General features: G+C 38.8%; 2 protein-coding genes and 1 pseudogene across 2 annotated transcripts; 2 read left to right on the forward strand and 1 right to left on the reverse strand.

Annotated features, from left to right (window-relative positions):
* The first annotated feature begins 202 nt into the window (after positions 1-202).
* Positions 203-3,656, forward strand: phpt1 (phosphohistidine phosphatase 1). The gene is made up of 3 exons (XM_081613513.1): positions 203-575; positions 1,804-1,931; positions 2,020-3,656. The coding sequence occupies exons 1-3, from the start codon at positions 410-412 to the stop codon at positions 2,110-2,112; spliced, it is 387 nt and encodes a 128-aa protein (XP_081469639.1). The 5' UTR covers positions 203-409; the 3' UTR covers positions 2,113-3,656.
* A 956-nt stretch (positions 3,657-4,612) lies between these two features.
* LOC145554323 (E3 ubiquitin/ISG15 ligase TRIM25-like) lies at positions 4,613-6,714 on the reverse strand (annotated as a pseudogene).
* Positions 6,715-10,186: 3,472 nt separating this feature from the next.
* Positions 10,187-26,739, forward strand: mamdc4 (MAM domain containing 4; the record flags this gene model as incomplete). Its single annotated transcript, XM_081613882.1, has 28 exons — positions 10,187-10,310; positions 10,432-10,593; positions 11,430-11,555; positions 12,166-12,399; positions 12,467-12,592; positions 12,673-12,828; positions 12,982-13,085; positions 13,456-13,611; positions 13,953-14,043; positions 14,726-14,842; positions 15,236-15,328; positions 15,419-15,556; positions 15,630-15,775; positions 16,611-16,719; positions 16,793-16,897; positions 17,763-17,897; positions 17,992-18,119; positions 19,213-19,429; positions 19,503-19,640; positions 20,290-20,417; positions 20,487-20,577; positions 21,619-21,768; positions 22,402-22,527; positions 22,598-22,722; positions 23,706-23,805; positions 24,602-24,762; positions 24,858-24,923; positions 25,910-26,739. Coding segments are annotated over 28 exons (3,591 nt in total), but the record flags the coding sequence as incomplete, so codon positions are not given.
* Between the last annotated feature and the right edge of the window lie 168 nt (positions 26,740-26,907).

Raw genomic sequence — 26,907 nt, forward strand, 5'->3', positions numbered from 1 at the left:
GCATGGTAGTGGACAGAACAGCAACTTCCTGCTACACTTAAGCGTAAGTAAAAAAGATAAATGCTTTTTGTCTTAACGTTTAATAAAATAATGGAAACAATTCGTGATTTATCTATGTAGTGAACATTTTTGCACTGTTAATGTGTCGCTTAAATTACTCAGTTAACATTTAAAGTTTTCAAAATTGTTTCCCCAAACCGGAAGTGACCGTGTTTTCGTTAGCAGCATCATGGCGGCGCAGGTTTGAGAGCGCTTTCCTTTAAGTTTTTCGTGTAACGTCCAACTACAATCACAACAGTCCGCCGGGGTTTTCCTCGCACAGTAGCAGGGGCTGGAGTTCGATGAGAAAGTCCGAGCTTTCGGACTGCTGTTGCTTGCTTTGGTGCTCGGTTTGCTAAAGAGTTGGGAGATGTGCTCCCAGACCAAAGCAGCGGCTGTCATGGCTAACATACCGCGGGCAGACATCGACCCCTCCGGGGTTTTTAAATACATCGTGATCCGGGTTTACAGCCGAGAGGAGGGAGACGACTCGGAGATAGATATAGTCCGAGGATACGGCTGGGCTGAGTACCACGGTGAGTACGGAGACTGCCCTAAAACACTCTGTATGGAGCTAAATTGGGGCCATAAAGTTAGCTAAAAAATGAATTTCAAAGCAAATAAATACAAATTTGAAATTGAAAAATAATTTTGAAACAGCTGTGGCTCTTTTTGGGAATCTAGAAATGCTCTAACACAATTTGCCATTAAGATATATGCCTAAAAGCAAATTGTTTACACTAAATAGGCTTAATAGTCTTTTCTTAGTTACTGATTATGAATTTGTTTTCTTTTCTAAATGTAGGGACTACTTTTTGTCTCAAAATAAAGACATTTATTTATTTTTTATTTCTTAATTATCATTTTTAGCAATTGTCTTATTTTTTATGTAATGATGTAAATAATGACATAAATGTAAGATTATAAGGTATATTCTGGAATGTTCTTAATTAACTCCTTCTTTTTGTTTTGCTTTTTCCCCTTACCGCTAATTTTATATTTTTGTTTGTGTTGCTTTTCTTTTTTAAGGGTTTGGTATTATCAAAGCCTGCAAATTTTAAAAGTTGACCTCAACATTGACCTAGATTTTAGTTCTTTGTGCAAGTTATCAAAAAATATATTTTTATTTTTTACATGACAATTGAAAGATTTACCAATTGGCAAAATATCTGCACATCAAATCATAAAATTTTGTAGGAAATTTAAACAAAATGGAATACAAAATTGCTTTTTCTGTGTTCATCCATAACAAAATATAAACTTGTAAAGGGATGATTTTTTTTTTTATTTAGTTTGAACATACTCCATCCATCCATCCATTTTCTTGCACCCTTTTTCCCTCAGTGGGGTCGGGAGGGTTGTTGGTGCCCATCTCCAGCCAACGTTTCGGGCGAGAGGCGGGGTCACCCTGGACAGGCGGGGTACACCCTGGACAGGTCGCCAGTCTGTTGCAGGGCAACACAGAGACACACAGGACACACAACCATGCACACACACACTCACACACACACTCATACCTAGGGGCAATTTGGAGAGGCCAATTAACCTGACAGTCATGTTTTTGGACTGTGGGAGGAAACCGGAGTACCCGGAGAAAACCCACCATGCACAGGGAGAACATGCAAACTCCATGCAGAAAGACCCCAGGCCGGGAATCGAACCCAGAACCTTCTTGCTGCAAGACAACAGCTCTACCAACTGCGCCACTGTGCAGCCCTAGTTTGAACATAATATTTGATAAAATACTCTATTTGCTATTTGCAGCTGATATCTACGATAGGGTTTCTGCGGAGCTGGAGGACGGAGGCCTGCTGGACTGCGAGTGTATCGGAGGAGGCAGGATAAAACATAATCCAGACGCCAAGAAGATCCATGTGTATGGATACTCCTTGGTACGGAGAAACAATGTGGCTTGAATTCATGCTTTTTTTAAAATTATTTTTACTGTGACTGGAGTTAATGTTTGGCTCGTTGTTTCAGGGCTATGGAAGAGCAAACCATGCAGAGACCACAGAGAAATTGCAGGAGAAGTACCCAGACTACGAGGTGACATGGGATAACGAAGGCTACTGACAGAAATGGCATTAAATATTCTGGACTGTCATTCAGTTTCAACCTTTGAGACTCTGGTAGACCAACACTTCAACTACCCACTGCATCAAGAAGGGACAACTAATGCATAATTGTCATTGTTTGACTTGATACATCAGTGTTGAATCTCATTTATTGTTTTTACAACCTCCTTCAGTTGTGCCAATATTTAAAATACGAGCTAAATATCATAATCTGTTTTAAGTCCAGTTTATGTGGAGGAAAAATGTTAATGTTGATAGTTTTACAGGGTGAACATTATGTTACCTTGTGTTATTGAAAAAGAGTTGAACTCCTGATAAAGGTAATAAATGATTAACAAAAATTTTTTGTTTAAATTTGATGTAATTGATTTTTGCTACTTTTGTTTCCTGCATTATTTTATATGCAGATTCTAATCTCTTTCTGATCAAAAAGAGACCTTTCAATTAAATTTACTTTGGAGTTTGGTTCTTTTAAAGTAAAGAACCAAACTCACCGATCGATCGGTGGACGATCAATCGGCCACCGATCATAATCGGCCGATTTCCGTGAAAAAGTGTATGATCGGTGATCGTCGATCACGGTCTCTTGTTGCCGATCACACAAACCGATCACCTGCTTCTCATTTCGCAGCCTGCCTGTGCAGCTGGTCTCCTCTTTCCTTCACACTGCGTAAACGCGCAGCAACAAATCCTAAGCGATGTGGATCTATAACGCACTGAGTGAATGGGGACGTTTGCGTGTTGCGGCGGAAAATTGAAGCAGGTCAAAATGCATCAACACAACGAAGCTAATACGACATAAAAACAATGCCATACTTGACGGAGTTTGGCTACATCGAGGCTCACTGCAGTAAAAAGACATGGAGGATCAGATAGCAGGTAAAGCAGCGCACAGCTACAAACACTCACCCGGATTAGCATGACGGTCAGAAAGCTAAACAAATAACCTGCAAAATTATTTAAATCTTCGAGCTGCGCTGTAAGACGCTGGTTCTGCTCTCATTGCTGAACCGCTGCTACGCGCTACAGGTAGTAATATTTCACAGACGGAGCGCCGCTTCTGCTCCACCTGGTAGTGACTCTCACACCAAACTTCTGTTTAAAGCTGCAGCATCTAACCTAAAAAATATACATTTTACATACATATTAAAACTTTCCCTGTCCTAACATGAGACAGATAATCTCTAAAAAAATAATCGATCTTCTCCCTGCTCTGCATAATTACTCCACTCAGTCAGAAACAGCCAATCAGAACTAGCAGTAATCAGCTAGCCGCCATGCTATCAGGAAGTTTTCATTCAGTAACTCTGGATTATTTATTGTAATGGATCCTGTATTTGCCTTTGAATGTTAAGTTTTATACTTGATTTTTTTGGCAATGTTGAGAGGTTTTATTTTGACTCTTTGCATTATTTAGCCTCTTCAGAGCCTCCATATGTTTTCAGTCTGTTAAAGATAGTATTACTGATAGCAGGACAATTTGCACAATGCCTGTTTTGTTTTTTTCTTGGAAAAAGTTATTAAAAACAGGTTTTGTCTAAATTAAGGTGAATTCATGGCTCCTTTTTCCACATAATTTAACCGGTAGTGTTTGATAAAAAAATAATTATATGATTGGTATCGGTGATCGGCCCTTATATGTGATCGGAATCGGCAGAAAAAAACCTGATCCGCACATCTCTACTAATTTTCATCAAGATGTATTTATGGGTGGCGACAGGCGGACCAGCAGCTGGGCTCTATTTCGGGTGCGGGTTTAGAGTTCCCCCCGTTGTTTGACGGACAAATGTTTTTGATTGTTGACTCAATGTTGCATGACTGTGTTTTTGTGTTGATTGTTGTTTAATGATGTAAAGCGTCAATCCATCAAAAAAAATTTGATGGATTGATTTCCCTCAAATTGGGATTTTTAAATTAAAGGTGTGCAGTTATGTGCAAATGCACGGCTTTATATATAAATGTTTTTGCGCTCACACTTTTCTGAATTTGTCAGTTTTAGTGTGAAAACTGCAAACTCTTTTATGCATGAGGCCCCTGATCTATTTCAGTATCAAATAAGAAACTCTGGAAGGAAAGTTTCTGCACAATAGACGACCAAACATACAATTTATCACAATAATGATTAGAAAACTTTCAACATTTCTCTGTAATCAAGTTTCTTTATTGAAGACAAACAACAGACATTTATTCTGATCCAATATAAATATAAAATCTAAAATATGAGAAGAAAACAGCATCAGTTCTGATTTGATGTTTCAGGTTTTTTGGATCACAATATAAAAAACAGAATCAAGTTCAGATCACTTTGATCTAAACTGATTTAACAACAAATAAAACATTGAAATACATGGATAAAAAGTTAAAGGAAAACCATTAGAGTCCAGAGAAGTTTTGATTTTCATGAAATATTTCTGTCATCAGAATGAAATAAATCATCAGCAGTGATTTTCTTTATGGCTCCTGTAAGACAAATAACTAAACCAGAAAAATAAAGAAGATCAGAACAGCAGAGACACCAGAACCATGAACCCTGATCAACAACCTGAGAGACAAGAGGAAATCTATCTGGGTTTACAGAACTCTGCTGAGGCTCTAGTCTCATTATTAAAAGAAAATAAACTACGATAAATCCCAACTCCAGCCAGTATCGGTTCAGTGAATCTGGTCTGGACTCTGTGGAGGAGAGTCATGGTTTCAGAGACGCTGTAGAAGGACAGAATACCTGCTGTGTGATCCAGGTACACTCCGACTCTGGAGGAAACTGGACCTGAGATGGAGGTCCAGATGTTGTTGTGTCTAAATCCATAACCACTTTGAGAACAATAAAATGCCCAAGATTTATTATCATACCCAAAATCACATTCATCCCCATTTCCTGCTCTGCTGATACTCTTGTATGCGACTGATACATTAACTTCCCCTCTCCACTCCACCTCCCAATAACAACTTCCAGTCAGACTCTCTCTACTCAGAACCTGATTATAATCAGTGAATCTGTTTGGGTGACGAGAATAAAACTGATCCTGTTTCATCCATGTCACCTTCCTGTTCCCCTCTGATAGTCTCAGCCGTGTGTTTGCTGTGTTTGGATCCAGAGTGATTTCACATGAATATCTTAAGAATCCAGCTCTGCTCTCTGGTTCTGGTTCTGACAGGAGAACATCCACCTCAGTGACCATCAGTGAGATGTTTGTCCATGAGTCTCTCAGGACGTCCTGTAGTTTGTCTCTGAGCTCTGACACAGATGCTGTCACGTCCTCAAAGTGTTTCAGAGGACGGGTGTTGATGATGGATGAATGTGTCGACTCACTGAGTGCTGGCAGTGAGGGGCAGTTGAGGAGAAACTGGATGTGGTCACATGGGTGTGAGAGCTGCTCCAGCTAAGCATGTCAGCTCTTCAGCTCAGTGAACTCCTGCTCCAGCTTCTCCAGAACAACTTTGACTCGACTCACTTCAGTATCCTGCTGGGATATGATCTGCAGCATCACCTCAGAGCTTCTTTCTGGAGGAGACGGATCAGCTGGGTGAAGATCTTCTCACTGTCCTCCACTGTTTTATCAGCAGAGCGATTGATGGCCTCCACCTCCTGCTGAAGCAGCTTCACATCTTTCTCCTGGTCCTGGATTCTCTGCTGGATGTTTCCTCGTCTCTCCTCCAGCTTTCTCTGCCTCTCAGTCCATTCTGCTGCAGCTGACACTGTTTCATGGCCTTTATGTTCATCCATAGTGCAGATGAGACAGATACACTTCTGATCAGTGCGACAGAAGACCTCCAACAACCTATCATGCTTAGAGCAGATGTTCTCCTGGAGGTTCTTGGACGGCTCCACCAGCTTGTGTCTCTTTAATGGAGCCACATCATAATGAGGCTGAAGGTGTTTCTCACAGAAAGAGGCCAGACAGAATAAACATGACTTGATGGCTTTCAGTTTTCTTCCAGTGCAGGAATCACAGGCCACATCTTCAGGTCCAGCATAACAGTGGTCAGCAGGAGCAGCTTGGAGTCCAGTCTTCTTCAGCTGCTCCACTAAAGCTGCTAGCATGGTGTTTTTCTGCAGGTCAGGCCTCTGTGTGAAGGTTTTCCTGCACTGAGGACAGTGGTAGTTTTCCTTTCTCTCACCTTCATCCCAGAAGTTTTTAATGCAGTTCATACAGTAGCTGTGTCCACAGGAAGTCGTCACCGGATCCTTCAGTAGATCCAGACAGATGGAACAGGAGAAAGTCTCTCGATCCAGCTGAACTGCCTGCTGCTCCATTTCTGCTCTCAGTAGCACTGACTGTTAGTTTCATTTCCTGAGAACAGAAACAAGCTGGAGCTGTGATCCACCAATCACATTGTCAGGGCAGAGAGGCTGCAGCCAATCAGCTTCCAGCTTCAGCAGGTTCCACCCAGACTCAGTGTGTGTTTGAGACCAGGAAGAGGAGCACTCTGAGAGCTGTAATAGTTTAACCTGAATCATCTTCACAGCAGTTTTCTGTTCAAAATAAACGACTGAGTCTCTAAACTCAGGTTGCTAACATGTTAGCTCTCCACGGCTTCAGGAAATAAAATGAAAGAATCGTTCCTGCTGAAGAAACTAGACGTGTTTGGTGGTTCAGGGAAAATATGCCTCCTATTTCCTAACTGCTCTATAATGACAACAGAGTCCAATGTTTGCATCATGTTCATATCAGTTTGTAATCCATCTTTTTATGAAGCTGTAAAACTTTAACCAAACAGCATTTAGTAGTTCTACTGCCAGCTCTATTTCTGCATTTAGTTTAAAAAGCACTGAAAAAAATCACCAAAAGTCTGTGCTGCATCCTTTTTTTGCAGACTGACCACATGAGATCATCAGCAATTAAGATGTACAAGAGCAGATATACTGATTATGAGATTTCCAACTTTTCCAGTAAGAATCTCAAATTAAAGGCAGTTTTTCCTGTATTTCAAAATGGAAACTCAAAACAAACAACTTTGAAATATAGCAATAAAAGTTTCTGAGGTTCTGAAAAGGTAATTCTGAAATCCACTTCATGAACAACTGCTTCTTGTTTTCAAATAATAAAGTCAAAACACTTAGAGGTTGACCAAATTTTCATATTTCTACACGTCTATGCATAAGAATTGTGGTTTAGTGTAGAAAATGCTCTTGTCTTTAACATTATCTACAAATGCCCACTTCTGCCAAGAAACAACAAATAAAAGCCCAACATGAAGTCATAATTACATTTACAAAATAGATTATTTTGTCTTTCAAAGTCATTACTATAAGATTAAGAAGAGAAGAATTGATGAGTCAAACGAAGGTGATTAATATTTGGTGCATGGCCAAAGGACTGAATTGTTTAGTTTACTTTCTCCGCTGCCATTGCTAAAATTCTAAAACATCACAGGAAATCAACATTAACGTCTCCATCTGTTTTCTGATTGGCCCGGTTTAAATTCTACCAGAGAAATCCAAGTCAATGAGAGAAAATCCAGACAACATTTAAGTGAGATAAAAAATTGAACTGATTTGCACAGGAGCTCAAAATGTGCAAATCGACTCGAGAGCTGAACTGAAAGATCTTGTAAAGATACTGCTGAATCAGATAAGATATTATTATTTACAGTGAAATGTCTTGTACATGGGCTGAATCGCCACACAGGAAGGAGGAAGTCATTAAGGAAACCTAACAGAGCCACTTTCTTTATGATATTAAACTTAGTACTTAGTATTAATTACATTCACTCTCTTGAGCAATATACGGATGTTCTCTCTTTTTTGGGGGGTGTTTTATGGTTGTCAGTTGCATGCTGGGTAATTTTAAAGTCCACCTCTTATCTCTGAGAAATAAAGGTTGGGATCGGCTGGTGAAATTTCCATGGACAGTTTTCAGACTGAGACATGAAGGGAGGGAAAACATGCTGCGTCCTGTTGCTGTTCTGTTTGCAGGCCGGTAAGAGCAAATTCATAATTACTTTAAGTTAATGTCTTAGGTGGTTGAAAATTGTTTAACGTTTACCAAAATAAAATAAAAAATCAACACTCAAGAGTTTATATTAGCTTTGTTGTACAGTATTCAGAAAGATTTATGGGTTTATTGAGATGTCATAACTTTATTGCACCATTTCTATAATAAATTATGGGTGACCTATTTGTTGAATATGTCACTGCAAAAACACATCTTACCAAATATTTTTTGTCTAGTGTCTAGTCCAAATATACCATTGTACTCAAAATAAGACGAACAGTACTCAGAAGTAACTTTTCAGAAAGATTTACGGTAAGTTTGTTTGAAAGTAATAATTTATTCATATTAACAATTATTTTTGCTTAAAATAATGGAAAAAAAGTTGAATAAATGGCAAATGCTGGTCTACAATGAACCAAAGAGTAGCTACAGTCATATTTAATAGAAGATTTTACTGAAAATTTTATTATTTCACATTTTTATTATTGAAATGTGAAAAGTTTATTACTCTCTGGCCTTTGAGCCTGTTGCATTCTGGGTCATAAATATATGGAAATATCCTGGTAAAGAGTTTAGAAAAGCTTCATTTAAGATATTTAGTGCAAGCGTCAAACAGAAGCACAAAACACTTCTTTGACTATAATTGTTCTTTAATTAGATGTGATTCACATTACCAAACACTGCAGCATTTAGAGATCCATCCATTCTCTTGCACCCTTGTCCCTTAATGGGGTCGGGAGGGTTGCTGGTGCCTATCTACAGCTAACGTTTCAGGTGAGAGGCGAGGCCCGAAACCTGGTAGTAGTGATGGACTCTGACCTGAACCTTCAGAGCCACATTAAGACAGTCACAAAGTCGGCCTTCTATCACCTGAAGAACATCTCCAGGGTTAGAGGACTGATGTCTCAGCACGATCTAGAGAAACTCATCCATGCGTTTATCTTTAGCCGCATTGATTACTGCAACAGCGTCTTCACAGGTCTGACTAATAAATCAATCAAACAGCTGCAGCTGATCCAGATGCTGCTGCTCGGGTTCTCACTAAAACCAGGAAGATAGAGCACATAACACCAGTTTTAAAGTCCCTACACTGGCTCCCTGTAGCTCAGAGAATAGACTTTAAAATACTGATGTTAGTTTATAAATCACTGAACGGTTTAGCACCACAATACCTTAAAGATCTGTTATTGCTGTACCAACCGTCTAGACCCCTCAGATCTTCTGGTTCTGGTCTGCTCTGCATCCCCAGAACCAGAACCAGACGAGGAGAAGCAGCATTCAGTTTCTATGCACCACAGATTTGGAACAAACTTCCAGAAAACTGTAAAACAGCTGAAACACTGAGTGCTTTTAAATCTCAACTTAAAACCCACCTGTTTAGAGTTGCTTATGGCTAAATTAGGGTTAGAGTGCGGGTTTTGATGTCTTCCATGTTTTTATGTCTTTAATGTTTTTAATTTCTTCTTCTTTCTTTTCGACGTTTTAATGATGTAATGTTTTTTGTTTTTTTATTTTTATTTTTTTTAATCTCTCTCTTTCTCACTGATTATTTGTTTTTATTTTAATTATGTAAAGCACTTTGAAATGCCTTGCTGCTGAAATGTGCTATACAAATAAAATTTGATTGATCGATTGTTTAAACAATCCTGATTTATGCTAGGCCATAAATCTGTGAACAAAACTGTAATGATAAATGAAATTTTCTTTATTTTGATCAGATTTAATTCAAATATGGAAGCTAAACCTAGAACTAATAGCATTCAGAATTTTGCCAGTTTAATAAACGTAGGTTTGACTTATAATGGGAGATAACTCTCGAATCCATTGCTTAAATCGGCTACACAGAACGTAGGTTAGCATTATTAGTTTAACTTGGGTCAAGATGGAAACTTCCGCCTGTTATCTAAGCCAATGTCGTTTTGAAAACCAAATTCGGCTGGAAAACTATAAAAATGATTAATATTTTAAAATAATACCCTTAAAATCCGTTTAAGAATACATGCATAGATGTTTTTAAATTGATTAGAGCTAAAAAAAAAAAAAAAAAAAAAGTATACCTTCATAGCGTTAACAAAAATAAACTCTTGTAAAGTGAACATGTTTACACTTGATGATATTTATTCAGCTACTGACTAAATTTCACTGAATATTTTATGTTTTCGCGCAGTTTTTGCTTCGGGGTCTTCACGGTGTGAGGCTCCTGAAGGGAAATGTGACTTTGTGTGCGATTGTTCTGACTGTAGCGACGAGCAAAACTGTGGTAAGTTTAAGCTACTAGCCGTTAGCCTGCTATACTAGCCGTTAGCCTGCTATCTAACGGCTAGTATAAGCTGTCTGATTAAATGTGGATTGATGTTTTTTGACACCTAAACTCTGTAAAGGGTACTCTGGGAAATCGTTTGAGTGTGACTTTGAGGATGAGGGAGTTTGTGGATGGAAGATTGAATCTCTTGGTGGGGAATACAAATGGCAGAGAGTTCAGAGCGGGGACGAGCTGCCGGACAGCGGACCGACGTCCGACTACACCACCGGCACAGCTACAGGTGCAAAATTACGTTTTCTTACATTTTTACATAACACAGAAACAATAGTTGAAGTACAATAGTCTTGCTGAAGACGTTTGGACAATTTTTGCCAAGAAATTGATTGAAAATACTTTATCTTTAAATTTGTCTCAAAATATTCATTATGTTACATTATGTTCGTTGTCTAAAGATCTTAAAACAATATTTTCTCAGTATGTTTATCCCTGATTATTTGTTACTGATGTGCTTTTGTGTGCAGTGCCTTGCAAAAGTATGGACACCCCATAAACCTTCATTAACCATTCATTAAAAATGTGCATTTAGTTTTTACCATTCGATGTGACGGGCAAGTGCATCATTATGAAGTAACGTGAAAATTCTGCATGGTTTGCAAAATAATTTTATTTTTTTTAAAAATCAGTAATTTAAATCATTTCATACACACAAAGCTGAAAAAAACCTAATATGGATAATAAACAATATTTAAATTCCTCTAACTCAACGACAAGTATTTTAAACATTTGTCTTCACCTTAATTTTTAATTCATAAAAATCTAATTGGTGTGGCATGTACTTTTTACGGAGCATCCTTCTATTCAAAACTTCACATGTCTGCATTTCAAAACATGATGAAAAATATTATAAAGTTTCTGGTTGTGACATGACAAAATGTTCAGTACTTTAGAAAGGCACTGTAAATAAAATATGTTGCTGTATATATATCGTTCACATATCAGGTGATAATAAAGCCATAAATATTAGCTGGTAGCATGAAGCATCATTAGAACAGATCCTGCTGTAAACTTCAATCTTTATATCTTAAATGAAACCATTTATTGTCTCCTGCCCTCCAGGCTGGTTCATGTCAGTGAGTGCAGTGGGGGCAGAGTCTCTTCAGAGTTCAGTTTTAATCTCTCCAGAGATAAAGGGCTCTTCGCCAACGTGCCGCCTGCGACTCAGATACTTCCTGTGGGACTCAGGTAACCGCAGACTGCTCAGCGTTGGCCGAACTGGTAAACAACGACTGAAACACCCTAAACATTCACTGGTAGAGATGGAAAAACATGTGAAAAGCTTGAAAATCTGTTATTTTATAAACTGCAGGAACGTTTAGTTACAATTAAGGATTTGGAGAAATGTGAGCTTTAAACAGAGAGACTGAAAGAGGAAGAACATAAATGTTTCTATAGACTGGAGCCACAGTTCAGAGAAACTAAGTTAGTTCATCATCCATCCATCCATCCATCCATTGAGTTTTTGAGTTCTGATCTTGTAGATCTATAGTAGTAGATGTTGTAATTCTTCATATTTAAGTTTGGTGTAGAGCTACAGATGTTATCTTTGGTCTGAATAAAACTGAGCTTAATGGAAAAAGTTCTGACATCAGAAAAGCATCTAATGTCCACTACAAAGCATGGTGGAGACATGTGATGCTGTGGGCTTGTTTCTCTTCTAAATGAAAAACTAGCTCTCTGAGAGGGATGATGATACATGTCTTTACCAGAATTGGTGTTAGTAAGTGTAGAATTACCAGATTCATCTTTTTGTTAACATTGTCATTGGTTGTGTTGACGTATATTTTAACCACAGGACACTCAGGTTTAGGTCCAACTCCTCTGTGGGCTTCGATCCTCCACCAGGACTCTCAGGAGGCCGTCGTGTGGCGCCCAGAGGCCTCCAGCGCCCGCAGCTGGAGGGAAGCCACCGTCTTCCTGGGCCGCATTTCCTCCCCTTTCCGGATCCGTCTCAACTCGGCGCGCTCGGCAGGACAACATGGAGACGTAGCCGTAGACCAGCTGGAGTTCCTGGACTGCGCTCTGCCCTGTGAGTTTGAGTAATCAGAACAGAAAACTATGATACAAACGGTTCACTGATGTGTTTAACCCGACAGCGCCCCCTGCTGGGACCAACTGCTCAGGAGGGATGGTGGCGTGTGGCGGTGGAGGCTGCGTGGAGCAGCGGCAGCTCTGTGACGGTACGGACGACTGCGGCGATGGCAGCGACGAGGCGCCCTGCGGTACGAAATGACCACATGTCATCAGAAAACGGCAGAACAGCCGAAACACTGACTGGGATTTGTTTTCATTTATCCTTCAGATGGTTACTACCGCTGTGACTTTGAGGAGGATCTGTGTGACTGGGACCTGAGATCGTTTTCCAAGCTCAAATGGATCAGAACAAATCAGGAGAACATCTCCAGAACCGATCCTTGGAAAGGTCCAGGCAGAGATCACTCCAACAATACAGCATCAGGTGATTCTTTTTATTATCGAGTTTCACTGTTAACTTGGTCAGATTCCCCCAAAGTTTAAATCTTTAACCAGTTCTGAACTGGTCCAGAATAATTACAGCCTACAGAACCTTTTGGTGCCGTACTAAAATCTTTGGTTGTTGTTTTTACGGCAGGGTACTTCCTGTACGTCACCGTGCCTGACGGCGGTCTCACCATGGACTGGGCGGCTTTTCAGAGCCCAAGACTTCAACCAACTAACAGCTCACATCCGTGTAAGGTCAGTTTGAAAAGCTGCAGACAGGCTGGATTACAGCTTTAGAATATTTAATAAGAAAATACAAATTGGATGGATGGATGGATGGATGGATGGATGGATGGATGGATGGATGGATGGATGGATGGATGGATGGATGGATGGATGGATGGATGGATGGATGGATGGATGGATGGATGGATGGATGGATGGATGGATGGATGGATGGATGGATGGATGGATGGATGGACGGTCTGTCTACACGTTTTTAGGGAATAAATTCTAGAATTTTCCGTATCTGATCTGTAAATTCTAAAAATAAAACGTGGATTATTTGAGCCTCTTTCTGTGCTCAGTTTGTTTACATGTTTTTGGCTCTGTTGGTTTTCCGTAGATGGTCATGTACACTCACCAGTTCGGGCCAAGGTCCGGCGGGCTGACGGTGCTGGTGGCGGACCGACTCATCTACCCGGTGTGGAAAAGGGGCGGAGCTTTAGGAGACCTGTGGGTGAAGGCGGAGGTGGAGATCGTGTCCAACTACACCTTCCAGGTAAGACATGAAGCTACCATAAATAATGGTTCAGAAGATAATTTCATTAATATAGACAGAAATAATGTTCCATAACAATGAAAGATGATACAAAATGGCCGCCGCTGACTTTCACCATTAGTTTAAAGACTGACACACTCAATGCATCACTTTTAATGTTATTTTTATTTAAATGTCGTCTTTGTGTAAAAATAATTTTCACTTTGACATTTAAAGTATTTTTTTCTTTAAAAAATGTTTGTTAAAAAACATATTTTATAAAAGCCAAAAAAGGGGTGAAAACGTTTGATTAAATGTTGAAAATATAAGTTGTTATCTTTTATTCTGTTAAACCTCTACAGATTCTCATCATGGCCGCCATCAGAGACTTTGACTATGGGGGAATCGCAGTCGACAGCATCGTGTTGTCCCCTGAATGCCGCAATGCATCAAGTAAGATTATCTCTAATATATGCAAAAATGTAAGCAATGTAAATAAATTCAACAAAGAAATCAATAAAAATATCCTTAAATTTTCTATTATGTATTTTTTAGCATCAGCTTTTGATAATTTTGGGGGTTTATCGTTAGCTTTTACTAATTTTTTTATGCCTTTACTGGTTTAGCATTAGCTTCCGCAAATGTTTCAATGTGTTTCACAGTTTAGCGTAGCCTCCTGCTACAAGAATTAGCATTAGCGTAGCTAAGGTTTTTATTTAGCGAATTAGTGACTTTTTAGACAGCTGTGCCCATGACTGGCAATATACTTTGTATTACAGCCATTTTAAAAAATGTCCGCCAGGAAAAGAAGACGGGCTCAATAAAATATATATGATGATTTATATGGCTTTGATTGCAAACACTAATCGTGTTGGCCATTTTGAAAAATCAAAAAATGATCAGAAAATATTTTTATCCATTCAATTATGAATGATTTGACAGAAGAAGTGTTCATCTGTGATAAATAATGGAACATTTATTGCAAAAATACATTTTTTGACCGTGGTGGCCATCTTGATTTTTTCACTGGCTAATGTTTTTTTGTGAAGAAGCAAATCCTTAGAAACATCCGTGCCGAGTTAGGTTCTTGTGAAAATGTTTTATCAAATACTTAATTATCTGCCGCACTAAATAGATAATACCACCCTGGAAGGATTCCCCAACCCTCCAAAGCATCCTTGCATTGATGATCCAGACAAGATGTGTGATTTCCAGGCTGACTGTGACGCTGCAGAGGACGAAGCCAAATGCGGTGAGTTTGTTTATTCCAAATCGAGGGATGATGATTTATTAAGGCCATAATGCTGTAAATGGAAAATAATAGGAGTAAATTTACACACAAAAATTCAGAAATGTTGAGATATATTTGAGAAATTTTCTAGAAAAAAACATTGAAATTTTAGAGTTTGAAAAGTCGAAAATTTGCAAGAAAAAAGTCTGAAATTTTGACATTAATCTCAGAAATTTTCTAGAAAATAGTGAACATTTCAAAAGTCAAAAACATTTCCAAGTTTTTTCTAGAAGATTTTTTGGCAGAAATTTCCTCCTTTATTCCATCTACAATGTGCCGTTGTAGATCTGATAGAGGAAGTATTTGTTTAGCCATGCAGACAAAGTTTCATGTCTTCTTGGGTCGTTGCCTCAGGGGATTTCTCCTATCCTGACGGCAGCTCAGGCTGGACTGACTCCAGTATTGGGAGTCAAGGTTGGCTGCTGGATGAAAGTTCAACAACTGGAGGTACAAACTGTACAATCTCAGTTAACTGATGGATTCTGTGTCTCTAATAATGTGTGACATTAATGTATATTTAATTTTCTTGATTCAAAGCAGAGTTCTTGTATGTAGCTGAGGCTGCAGGTCAGCAGCTAACCGAAGCCCAGACTCGGACTCCCCTCCTGGGCCCCACCGGACCGGCTTGTACCCTGAGCTTTGACTTTGCGCTCACTGGGAGTTTGGATCATATCGGTAATTTCCTATCCCACGTGTGAAATTCGTAGCGTTTTCTCTTCCCAGCAGTGAAAGTCTGTCTGTGATACAGGTGAGCTTTCTGTCAGAGTGGTCGACAGCTTGCTGGGAGTGAGGCCTGAGCTGTGGGAGTTCAGTGGGAAAACAGGAGCAGGAGACGAGGAGGAGGCCTGGCAACACGCCGACGTTCCTATAGGAGTCAGGAAACATCGCTTCCAGGTCAGGCTTCAGAACTATTGTACATAACTCATATTTTTCATATTTTTATTCTTCCATTTGGGTTTCAGCTGCTTCTAAACAAAAAACCCTCAAGCGTTTAAAAAATACAGCTGTTTTTTTTGTCAATTATTTAATGTATTTTGGTGTCTGGAAAAGGAGCTGTTTCAAAAACCTCCTGATAAGTCACATTGGACAGGAACTACGATGTTACCTAGCAACCCAAGCCAAGCCCAGCCTGTTACCAAGCAACCCAAGCCAAGCCTATATCAAATTAATCTCTGAAAAAAAAAAATGTATTGTTTATTTTAGCAATGGTGGGCTGAGCTAATTTTTTGTCTAACTCTTTAGCGTTTTAGCTAGCTCAGTTTTTCCAGATAAACTTTAAAGCTCTAATTAATTTGGCTGTTTTGTAAAGCTTCAATTCAGTAATAATCAACTTATGGGTTGAAGTTTTAGTTATTGACTTTTAAGAATTCTTATCTGTTTGTAGTCATGCTCTTATTTTGAAGGAGGTGAAGACCGCAATTTTGTTTCCTCTGATCATGATCAGATTTTAAAAAGTATCATTATTGCTATGTAATTGGCAAAAAATATCAATAACAAACAAATGAGGTATACAGAAGAATAGTCCACTTACATGAATGCAACACCTGTTGTTGAGACAATTTAGCTCTTTCGCTTCTATGTTGATATAGCGCCTTGGTGCTAGTAGAACTAACATCAACAAAAACTTAGCATTTTGGCTGGGGTCTGTACACTTAATAAATATACTGTAGACGTATCGTAACTCCCCGTCCGTCAGTGTCAAAACAGCCAATCCTCTCTTTTTAACCAGCTGGCATTTGAAGCTCGCGCTGTGAAAGTTCAGCCTTTTGCTTGGATCAAAGTGAGGAACGTTCGCTTCATCAGTTGCCACGCCGACTACACTCCGTCTTTACCGACAGGTAACATCCAGAATGATTTCTTAATTAAAGAAATAACAAATGCTAGAAGTAAATTAACTTCTCTGGGCAACAGGGCCGTCATGTAACTTCGAGGACGGACTCTGCGCTTGGTATCAGGACAACAGTGAGAACTTTGACTGGTCTGTGGTCACTGGGATGGATCACAGCATCGGAGTCGGTGAGATTATGGATTTTAAAGGAATAAATAGTTTTTTTTTACCAGACTTCATTTTTACCTTTGTTATCACTTGTAGAAAAACCTCAACATGTGAAGAAATTGAATAGTTTTGTACAAAAATCTGTCTTCAGGTTTCTAAAACCTTTATCTGTAGTGAATGAATATTTTATTGGAGGATGAATAAAACAGAAATAAAATAAGAATAAAGTTAAATAAAGTGTTTGTAAGTTATTTAGAGTCTTAAAAACTAAATATTAAATACTGGATTTAATTCATTGCTTATAATTGAGTATTAAGGCCATATTAGGAAAAAATAAAAAAATAAAACTGAGAATAAAATAATACATTTACAAGAATAAAGTTGTATGAGAATAGAATCATATGAAAACAAAGCCATAATATTTCAAAAATAAATTCATAATATTTGTAATACAATGACTTATTCTCATATTATTTTGACTTCATTTACTCATATATTTTTATTTATGTTTTATTTTCTGAGCACGGCTCTAACGCCGCATCATAATTTGGGAACAGATAGAAAACATAATAAAAAAAAACAATCATTTGTGGCCCATGAGTACTAACAACTTAAAAATGAAAAACATACCTTTTTATTTTTAAATAAAAAAAATATAATTTTTAATTTTCATTAAAAAAAATTATCAAAAATAAAAGCCATAAAAATACAAATTTTGTATTAAAAATTAGATTTTTTAAATTGGACAATAGAAATGTATCACTCTGCGCCTAATAATAAATGTACAAGTTTCACTTTCTGATTGAATTATTATAATAAATCAATAACCTTTCAACGATATTGTAATGTAATGAGTGAGCTCTGTGTAATCCTGATGCGGCTCAGGGTCCAGCCTGGTTGTGGACATGTGGAGTCCTTCACTCCGTGGAGCGTTTGGACGCCTGCTGTCATTCCCACAGCAGCCCACTCCCACAGACAGCTGCCTGACCTTCTACTACAAACTCTACGGGCCGAACGCAGGTGAGCTAACCCAGAGCTAACTGACGTTCTGATCTCCTGACATGCACGTCGCCTCGGGGACAAATGATGACTCTAACTTCCTGTTCCCATCCAGGTGCTCTGAACGTGAAGCTGACCGACGGCCTCGGATATGAGGTTTTACTGTGGACCCGCAGCGGCGCTCACGGCAACGATTGGCACGAAGCGCACTGCCCAGTGCCGCAGCAAAACGCAAACTTTCAGGTGTCAAACCATTCAGTCAAATACAAACAAGCTTTTTTTCTTGTTCTGCTGGGAAGTCTAAAATGATCAGATGTAACCTGAGGAAATACAAAAAGCAGTTTTCAGATTTCAGTTGTTGATTGAAAAATATTATGCAAAATTGACATTTTGTACATTTTTGTTCTTTTATTTGAGTCTCTACTGTTTCTAAAACATCACAGAAACTTTAAAAAATAATACAAACAAAACACCAAGGCATTTTTTGCCAATAAGTCAATGTTTTTTAGAATATGAAATCTCCAGAATGTCACTGTTACCTAGCAACGCCAGAGAAGCTCAGCCCATCACCTAGCAACCAATTCTGAGTTCCAGCAAAATGTTTTGTATCACATGCAGACTTCTAACCTGCTCAAGGAAACAATAAATAACTTTTAGATGAAAACTAAATGTGTTTCCACGGTTACCTTTAAAAAGTAATCCGACTATGATTAGGGTTGGTCAATATGGACGGAGAATTTCATCTCAATATTTATTTCTCACTCATTTTTTGGGTAATTGTAGCACAAAGATATTGTTCTTGAAAAACATCCTCATTTGAAACAAGCTTCTTCAAAACGTCACTGAACTGCACACAGGAACTGCATTTAATCATAATTTCACATTATTGATATGGATTGATGCTCTCAGTTAACACCGTGATAAACTAACATTTCCGATCAGACTGTAAATTTTGTTTTTTATTTTTCATCAATAAGTTAAATTTATCATAACAATACATAAAATTCTTATAAGAAATGTTTTACAATAAATGTTCACACCTCCTACTGATTACTGATTAATACTTTAAAAAGTAACTCACTTTACTGATTTCAAAATTAAATAAGTGAGATTACAAGTTACTTTGTAACCATAGTTACATCCAGCAGCTGCTGAATAACGTCAACAAAGTTTCTCCTGATAGTTCAAGTTCAATTTACTAATCAGTCAATAATTCTTTAATGCTGACAGATAATTTCACTAATGAGAAAAATGACTTATTATAAGTGAAATAATCTGCTCAGTTTGTAAAAAGATACAACAGATTAAACCTTTCAACCTTGTCATCCCCCAACAGTTGATGTTCGAAGCAGTTCGTTCCGGTTTCGACGGCCAGGTTGCCATCGACGACGTGGCGTTTGTGGACGGCCCGTGTGCCATACCCAGAAAATGCTCCTTTGAAGGCCAGAAGTGTGGCTACAGCAGTTACGGCGCCATAAACTGGCTCCACAGGAACGGACACACCACTACGACGAACGGACCCAAAACGGACCACACTTTGGGGACCGAGCTTGGTCAGCAGAACCCAATCAGAGAACAGAAAACAGGGAAGCAGGAGATTTATCCCGTCCTGCTGTCTGTGTCCAGGTTACTACATGATGGTCAACACAGACGCAGACGTTCTGCCGCCCAGCAGCGCCGCTGTCCTCGTCTCCCCCGTCCGACAAGGAACCACCAAACCCGAATGTGTCAGCTTCTGGTATCACATGACAGGAGGGAACCCAGGTGAGTGTTTTACCTACAGCACTGCAAGGCTGCAGCAGGTGATCTGATCCAGATCTGCTCCTAGTGAAACCACATCACGTCCCCAACGCTCTGAGCTCTGACTCCACATCCAAACAGACGTTATACTCCACAACAATCTGCTCCTGTTAGCTGTGCTTTCTTTTACTTAGCTCCCTTCATCTTGTTATGATCTTTTGTAATGAATCTGTTGTAGTTTTCTGTATTTTATATCTTCTGTTTGTTTCAAGTCAAAACATGTTTAGTTAAGTTGTTTTTAACTTTGTTTTGTGTAACTTTTGTCTGTTTTTAGCTAGAAAAATCACCCATTGTCCAGAAACAATGGCCATAAAAATGGTCTTTTGGCTAACTCTGGCTCATTTACAAAAATGTTAAATTAATGTGTATTTAATGGATTTTAAATTTCAAAAATGTCACCGTTCTTCTTCTGGAGTCATAAACTGTTAACACAGACGTCTCATTGTGATTGTATTTAATATGAAAAGAACATTTTTTATTTCCACCTGCTGTGTAAAAAAGCTACTTTCTGTCAAATCACTTCACTATTTCTCTTTTTTTCTTTGCTTCATTTTATATTTGTACGTAAATGTTTTTCTGCTTCCATAATCACTGGGTGGTGTTGACCCTCCAGCCTTCTTTACGGTCTACGTCAAACCCCAGAAGGGAGAGAGAGTCCCGATCTTCTCTGAGAACCTGAATGAGGGAGACGACTGGCGTCACGCCAACGGCAACATCTCCGTTGGACTTGTGTCCTGGCAGGTACAGAGCCGCTTCAGAGAGCATTTCTTCCCCAGTCAGGTTGGTGTCTCACTCGGTTTTGCTCTGCAGTTGGAGTTTGAGGTCGTCGGGTCAGGAAGTCGAGGTTCCCACGTTGCTATTGATGACATCACAGTCTCGGCTCATCCATGTGAAGACCAAGGTTTGTTTTGATCCGAGTCAGGAGCTGAGAGAAGGCGACTCTACTCACCTTCTTCAAATCTAACAGAAAACATTTGTGCTACGTTTGTGCAGCAAAAATTTCCATTTGTGCTGCTTTCATTTTAAAAATATTAATAAAAAAGTTTCTGCAGGTCGACCTGCAGGTAGCAAATTTGGTACCAATCAGCTATGCTTGTGCAGCAAAAATGTTTGTTTGTGCCACTATCATTTTAAAGATATTAGTAAATGTTTCCAGAGGTCATCAAAGGTCAACCAGCCCCCATCTTCTTCAAATCAGAACAAATGTTTGTTCAGCACAAAAATGGTTGTTTGTGCTGATTTAATGAGTTTAAAGGCCAAACTGTCAACCAGACCCCCAAATCAAATCATTACTGAAATCAAACAAAACTGCCATCAAATGTTTGTGCTACATTTGTGCAGTAAAAATTTTAATTTGTGCCGCTATCATTTTAAAAATATTAATAAAGACTTTATCATCAGAGGTCAACAGCAATAACTTGAAAGCAAAAGCAGCACAAAAATTTTTGCTGCACAAATGTAGCTGAGTTGCTTGACACCAGATTTATTTGATACTGTAAATGTGAGCAGCACAAATGAATTTTTTATTGCACAAACACTTGACACCAATTTTGTTAGATTTGGGTAATGTGTGGGGGCTGCTTGACCTCTTGACCTTTAAACTTTCATTAGTATTTTCAAAGCAAAAGCAGCACAAGCAAAACTTATTGCTGCACAATTGTAGCCGAGTTGATTGACACCAAATGTGTCGATTTGAAGAAGGTGGGTGGGATGGTTGACCTTTAATGACCCTGATTTTTAAAATGAAAGCGGCACAAACAAAACTTTATGCTGCACAAACGTTTGACACAAATTTTGTTAGATTTGACTCCAAACTCGCATCAAGAGTATGGAGAAGAAAACAAGCATCTTATGTGACACATGGAACCAGCAGTAATGTCAGATTTCCTCCGAGGAAAAGCTGGAACTTCATGCACATTGAGGTTCTGATTTCCTGCCTCAGGGTCCAAATGCAGTCTGGAGAACGGGATGTGCAGCTGGATCAACATCCAGGACAGAGAACGGGAGAAGCTGGACTGGGAGCTGACCAGTCCGGAGAAGGAAAAGCATTATCCCGTCCCGCCTGAAGACCACACACTGGGAACAGAGAAAGGTCAGAGAGGAAGACGGCAACACTGGAGCTGCTTTGATCGGTTTTTAAAGGGGTTCTGCTCTGGTTCTGATCCAAAATCAGGGTTTCAACTGGTGCCTGAAATGCTTGGATTTTATTTAGGAGCTTTTCAAGGTTTAAAAATGCCTGATTTCTATAAAAGGTCCTTGAAAAGTGTTTGATATTCAAACTGTTTAATTATAATGTTGGTTAAAAGTCTAAATTTGTGAAATGTTATCTACAGATATTTACGCACACTGAATAAAAAGACACATACACATTTTTCCAAAATTATTTATATTTGCTGGATGACATAAAACTTAGTGAAAACATTTTGAGATATTTTTTTTAACTTTCTCAGACCAGTCAGGTGTGAATGTTGTGTTTGAGAGACATCTGAAAGCATAAAACTATTTTAGTTTACCAGAATACTATCAGAAAATATTAATAAAAGTAATAAATGATCATATAATAGTAAATTCAAAATGGAGATGCAAACAAAACCAATGAACTAAAATATGGCTCAATGTTGTGCTGGAAAACATTGAAAATTCTTGAAAAGTGCTTGAATTTTCCTGTCGGAAAAGTGAATAAACTCTGAAAATGGTGCGTCTAACTTCTTCGTTTTGCCTCCAGGTCACTTCCTGTTCTTCCCAAGCAGCAACCGGACAGCAGCCAATCAAAACGCCTGGCTGGTGAGCCCTCAGCTGCCGCCGGTTCAGCCCACCTGTCTGAGGTTCTGGGCCTACAAGCCCCAGTCATGTAAGAGCTGTTTTAATAAGCGTTAGCGTCTGGTTGGTCGGATGCGTCATGTTTGGTTAAATGTTCCCAGCCGACTGCCAGCTGAGGATATGGAGCCTGTCTGGAGGCCTCATCACCCAGCAGCTGATCGTGAACCAACTCAGCGGACATTGGAGACATTTTGAACTGAACATCACGTCTCGTGAGGGATACCAGGTCAGACTTTACAGAAAACTCCAAATGGACCGTGACGATGACGACAGCGACTACTGGAGATTAACGGTTTAGTTGTCGACACAATGCGCTAAATCTTAAATATACGCATGATGCATAAAAGTAAAAAGGAGTAGCAGGGCTTTGCTACTAATTATCAACACTATAACAACTAGATAACAATGTCAGTGGAAAGTTTTCATAAAAAAAGCAAAAGAGGGGGTGCTGTGGTGGCGCAGGGGTGAAGCACGGTGGTCGCAGGTTCGAATCCCAGCCTGGTGACATTTGCCGCATGTCTTCCCTCGTTTCTCATGACCCTTTTTCCTGTCAAGCTACTTTCAAATAAAGGCCACTAGAGCCAAGAAACAAACCTTTAAAAAAAAAGCAAAAGAGAAGGAACGAGGTCAGTTAGCTATGCTAGCATCACTAGCATAGCTTGACAACCTTAGCATGTAAATGTGCTGCTGAAATCGGTGTTCAGTTCAGTTCAGTTCAGTTTTTGTTCAGTTCAGAATTAGAGGTTTTTCCTTTTTGCTGTTTACAGTTTCCCTAATAGGCCGTTGTAGTTCTTTGTGTGGGACATGTTTGCGTGTTCTTTGGTGTTGAATACTGATACATTAGCAGAGCTGGTGTCAATCAGTTGCTATGGCAACAGGTTTGTGTGTAGTATAGCTGATACACAGTGATTAAAAAAAGAATGAGTGGTTTTGAGTTATTTTTAAACAGTTTTATTTCATGAGGCTCGGTCCACTAGATTAATAAAACCCAGATCTCTAGGTTTCATTTATTGACAGAGTTGTTCTGCTGCGATTAATGGCAAGTAAAAAGAGTCTTTTGTTAAAAGACTGTCTTTTTGCCCTCCTGTGTTGTGAGCTCGTGCAAACGTTTTGCATGTAAGTTAGAACATGCAACATGTCTGTAAGTCATTGGGATTAAAGAATGTAGAAGCTGACACCTCTGCTGCATTTCGCTCTTCTTTTTAACAGATTGTGTTTGAAGGCGTCAAAGGAACATCTGGTTTTGTAGCTCTGGATGACATCGAGTACACCGTGGGGTTCGACTGCGCCACCAGAGTCACTAAGCCAAGTAAGACTGGAAATTAGGGAATTTATCGTATCGTTTATCATTTAATTTTAATTTATGTTGCCATGATCATTTCCAATTAATGCTTAAAAAACTTTATGTTTTAATATTTTCTCCACAGTTTGTTAAATGAGAGTAGGGATGAGTGATATGTTCTTAGTTTTATCACAATGTTTTGTTGTACTTTCTTGAAGATGACAAAAAAAAACACCCATCTGTTTTGTTTTTTTGGCAATAAGTTTATGTTTTTTGGTGTCTGGAAAATGAGTCATTTTAAAAGCTTCGTGATTAGTCCACATTTGACATGCACTGCGCCGTTACCTAGCAACCATGCGGAACTCCAGTACGTTTGGTCAGCTGGTTTTACTACTGTACAACGGCTGCTGGGAAAGATAAGTGCTTTGTTGTTGACTTAGCATCCAGAAACCACCTGCTGCATTCTTGTTGGTTGTGCAGTAGGCGCCACTTCTACTTTTCAAAGATGGATGGTTCTAATATTGCAGATCTGTTTCTATCCATTTTTAGGTGTGAGTGTAAGAGTCGGAGGCGGCAGGGCGTGGCCAGCAGCAGCTTATTTGGATTTAAAGTGACAAGACGCCTTAAAACTGTTAAAATAGGAAGAAATGATCAGATCGAAATATCATTATCTAAAAAATGATTTTGTGCAAAAATTGAAAAGAACAGGTTTTGTATAGCCCACAGACATATCCTAATCATGTTGATATCAAGGGATACCAACATGTTTGTTGTAGTTTTTGGCAGCTTTTCTAGGAGTAAATGATTTCCGTCTCTCTTTCAGCCTCGAAGCCGGACAACGCAGGAGGAATCGCTGCCTCTGTGATCGTGGTGGTGCTGCTGATCGGCACCCTGGTCGCTCTGCTCGTCTTCTACCTGCGAACCAAACCAGACGCCATGGCTCCATCGCTCGCTGTGGGCATTAGTAACGAAGGATATGTTCCAGTGAGTTAAAACATCCCAATAAATCCAATCATTTGACCTTTTCTCGCCTTTTTCTCTCCTGAAACCTGTTTGATTTTTGTTAAATTGCCTCTCAGGAGGATCCTGTGGACGTTCCTCCAAGGCAAAACCATCCAATGGCTGCAGGTTTTAACAACGTCTCTGTGAGTTTTATTCCACTCGGTTTCTGTTGTTGAAAACAAATGATGGCTAAAGCTTCACCACTAGGGGGCAGCAACTATTCATTTCAGTATTAGGCTTGTCCACAGGTGTTTGAAACAGATGGAAACAAAATTATTACAAACAAGTTGAAATCTCTTTTTAATAGAAAATGTCTGGTGCAATAGAAATATTTGCCTTTAATAACCACATTTTCTACATTCTATATCATTTGATAGTAAATAGGAGCAAACTTTGGTATACCCAAAACTGATTTTAATTAATTTATTAAACATGCTAAATACACCAATTATGTTTAAAAAAGTTTTTCTTCTGGTAATTTAGACTTTTTTTCTTTTTTTCCCTCCAAACAAGCTCCCAAAGTTAGAAAATTCTGTCTTTCTTTTAATAAGACAAACATGCAAGATCTTTTTTTAATTTTTTGGTGTACAACACTTACAAACCCCATTCTTACAAAAAGTAAAACTAATTTTGCTTCATTAAATTATTGTGTATTTAGTTTATTGGTTGTAATATAATTTCTTTGTGATTTTACATTGTTTTAGAAATGATAGATGAAACAAAGCAGGAATTGTTTCATCGTCTACAGAAATTTCTGCACAAACTCTAGAAATTTCCAATATTTTTCTAGAAATTTTCTCAGATGAAAATGTTAATTTTTTGTTTTCCATCTTTTAAGGAAAGGTTGTACATTCCTTAAAACATCTACTTTAGTTTAAAATCTCAGATATGATTTTCTAGATGTGAAAGTAGATCCACTCTTCATCGGCAGGAGAAAATATTTGGTGTTTGAACTTTTAAAACCAGCAGCTAAAAGCAGATATTATCTGTTTGTGGTCGGTTCTGGTCCCTGACTACTACAATCTGCTGTATTTGAACCGTAAAATTACTGATCCATGGAAAAAATATCAAGAGTATGTAAAGGTTTTTGTACATTACTGCAGTTTAACTGATTATCTTTGTCCTGCAGATCTCTGCCGAGGTCAGGGAGAGGGAGGAGGAGGAGTGACACGGGGAGCTTTGCTGCCACCTAATGGTGGCGTTGGGAAATGCAGGTGATGTCACAGCAGGAGAACTGCTTGTGTCACCCTAAATGATCACACCTACATGTAAACAAACACACATTTACACAGAAAACAGGAGGCCAGAGCTCTGATTGATGCAGATCTGAGGGGATCGGACCTTCAGCACGGGGCAGTCGGAGCGACATCGCAGCTCTCAGTACCGCTCAGCTGCATGAAACGGGCCTGAATAATAAATCACTGCTGCTTTAGCAGGCGCTGAAGTGGAAACCAGGCAGTTATGAGCAGATTTGGAGTTTTAGATTAGATTTTGATCCTTTATTTTCCTAGTTTTTTTCAATTTCTGCACCAAATGCTGACTGGTTTTAGTTTGTTGGTCTCGTTTTTTTCACCTGCCCACTGATAAATGACCACAGCTCTGCAAAAACACTAAATCTGACCAAGCAAATTTCTAGTGCAAATATCGTAGTATACTTGAAATAAGATCAAATTAACGTACAAATAACTTTTCAATAAGATATGGGAGCCTGTTTCAGATAAGCTGTGTTTCCATCAGCCATACAAACCATAAAAATAATTCAACATTTAACTGAAGCTGGTAGAAAATAACCCAGATGTCAAAGAGATGTTAGGAGATCATGTTTGTTTTCAGGTAGATTTTTATAATCGTCTTCCCTGATTATTCAGCTTTATTAACATTTGTGTTCAAATGAAGAAACTTGATGCTGACATGGTCGACTGTTTCAAACTGATCATAAATAAAGCAGATTTTAAAGCACTTGTCTTGTTTTCATTTTGTTCTCCTTTCTTTTATTTCCTTTACATTTACACCATTTTTTGTTTTTTAAACTAAAACCAGGTCTCTCCATATGACTTGCGACTGAATTATGTATTTTGAAGAATCTGTTGAGATATTATGGTGTTTTATATTTTTATCCCAGAAAAG

Source organism: Poecilia reticulata, chromosome 12, assembly GCF_904066995.2.
Source record: "Poecilia reticulata chromosome 12, P_reticulata-male-v2, whole genome shotgun sequence".
NCBI lineage: Eukaryota > Metazoa > Chordata > Actinopteri > Cyprinodontiformes > Poeciliidae > Poecilia > Poecilia reticulata.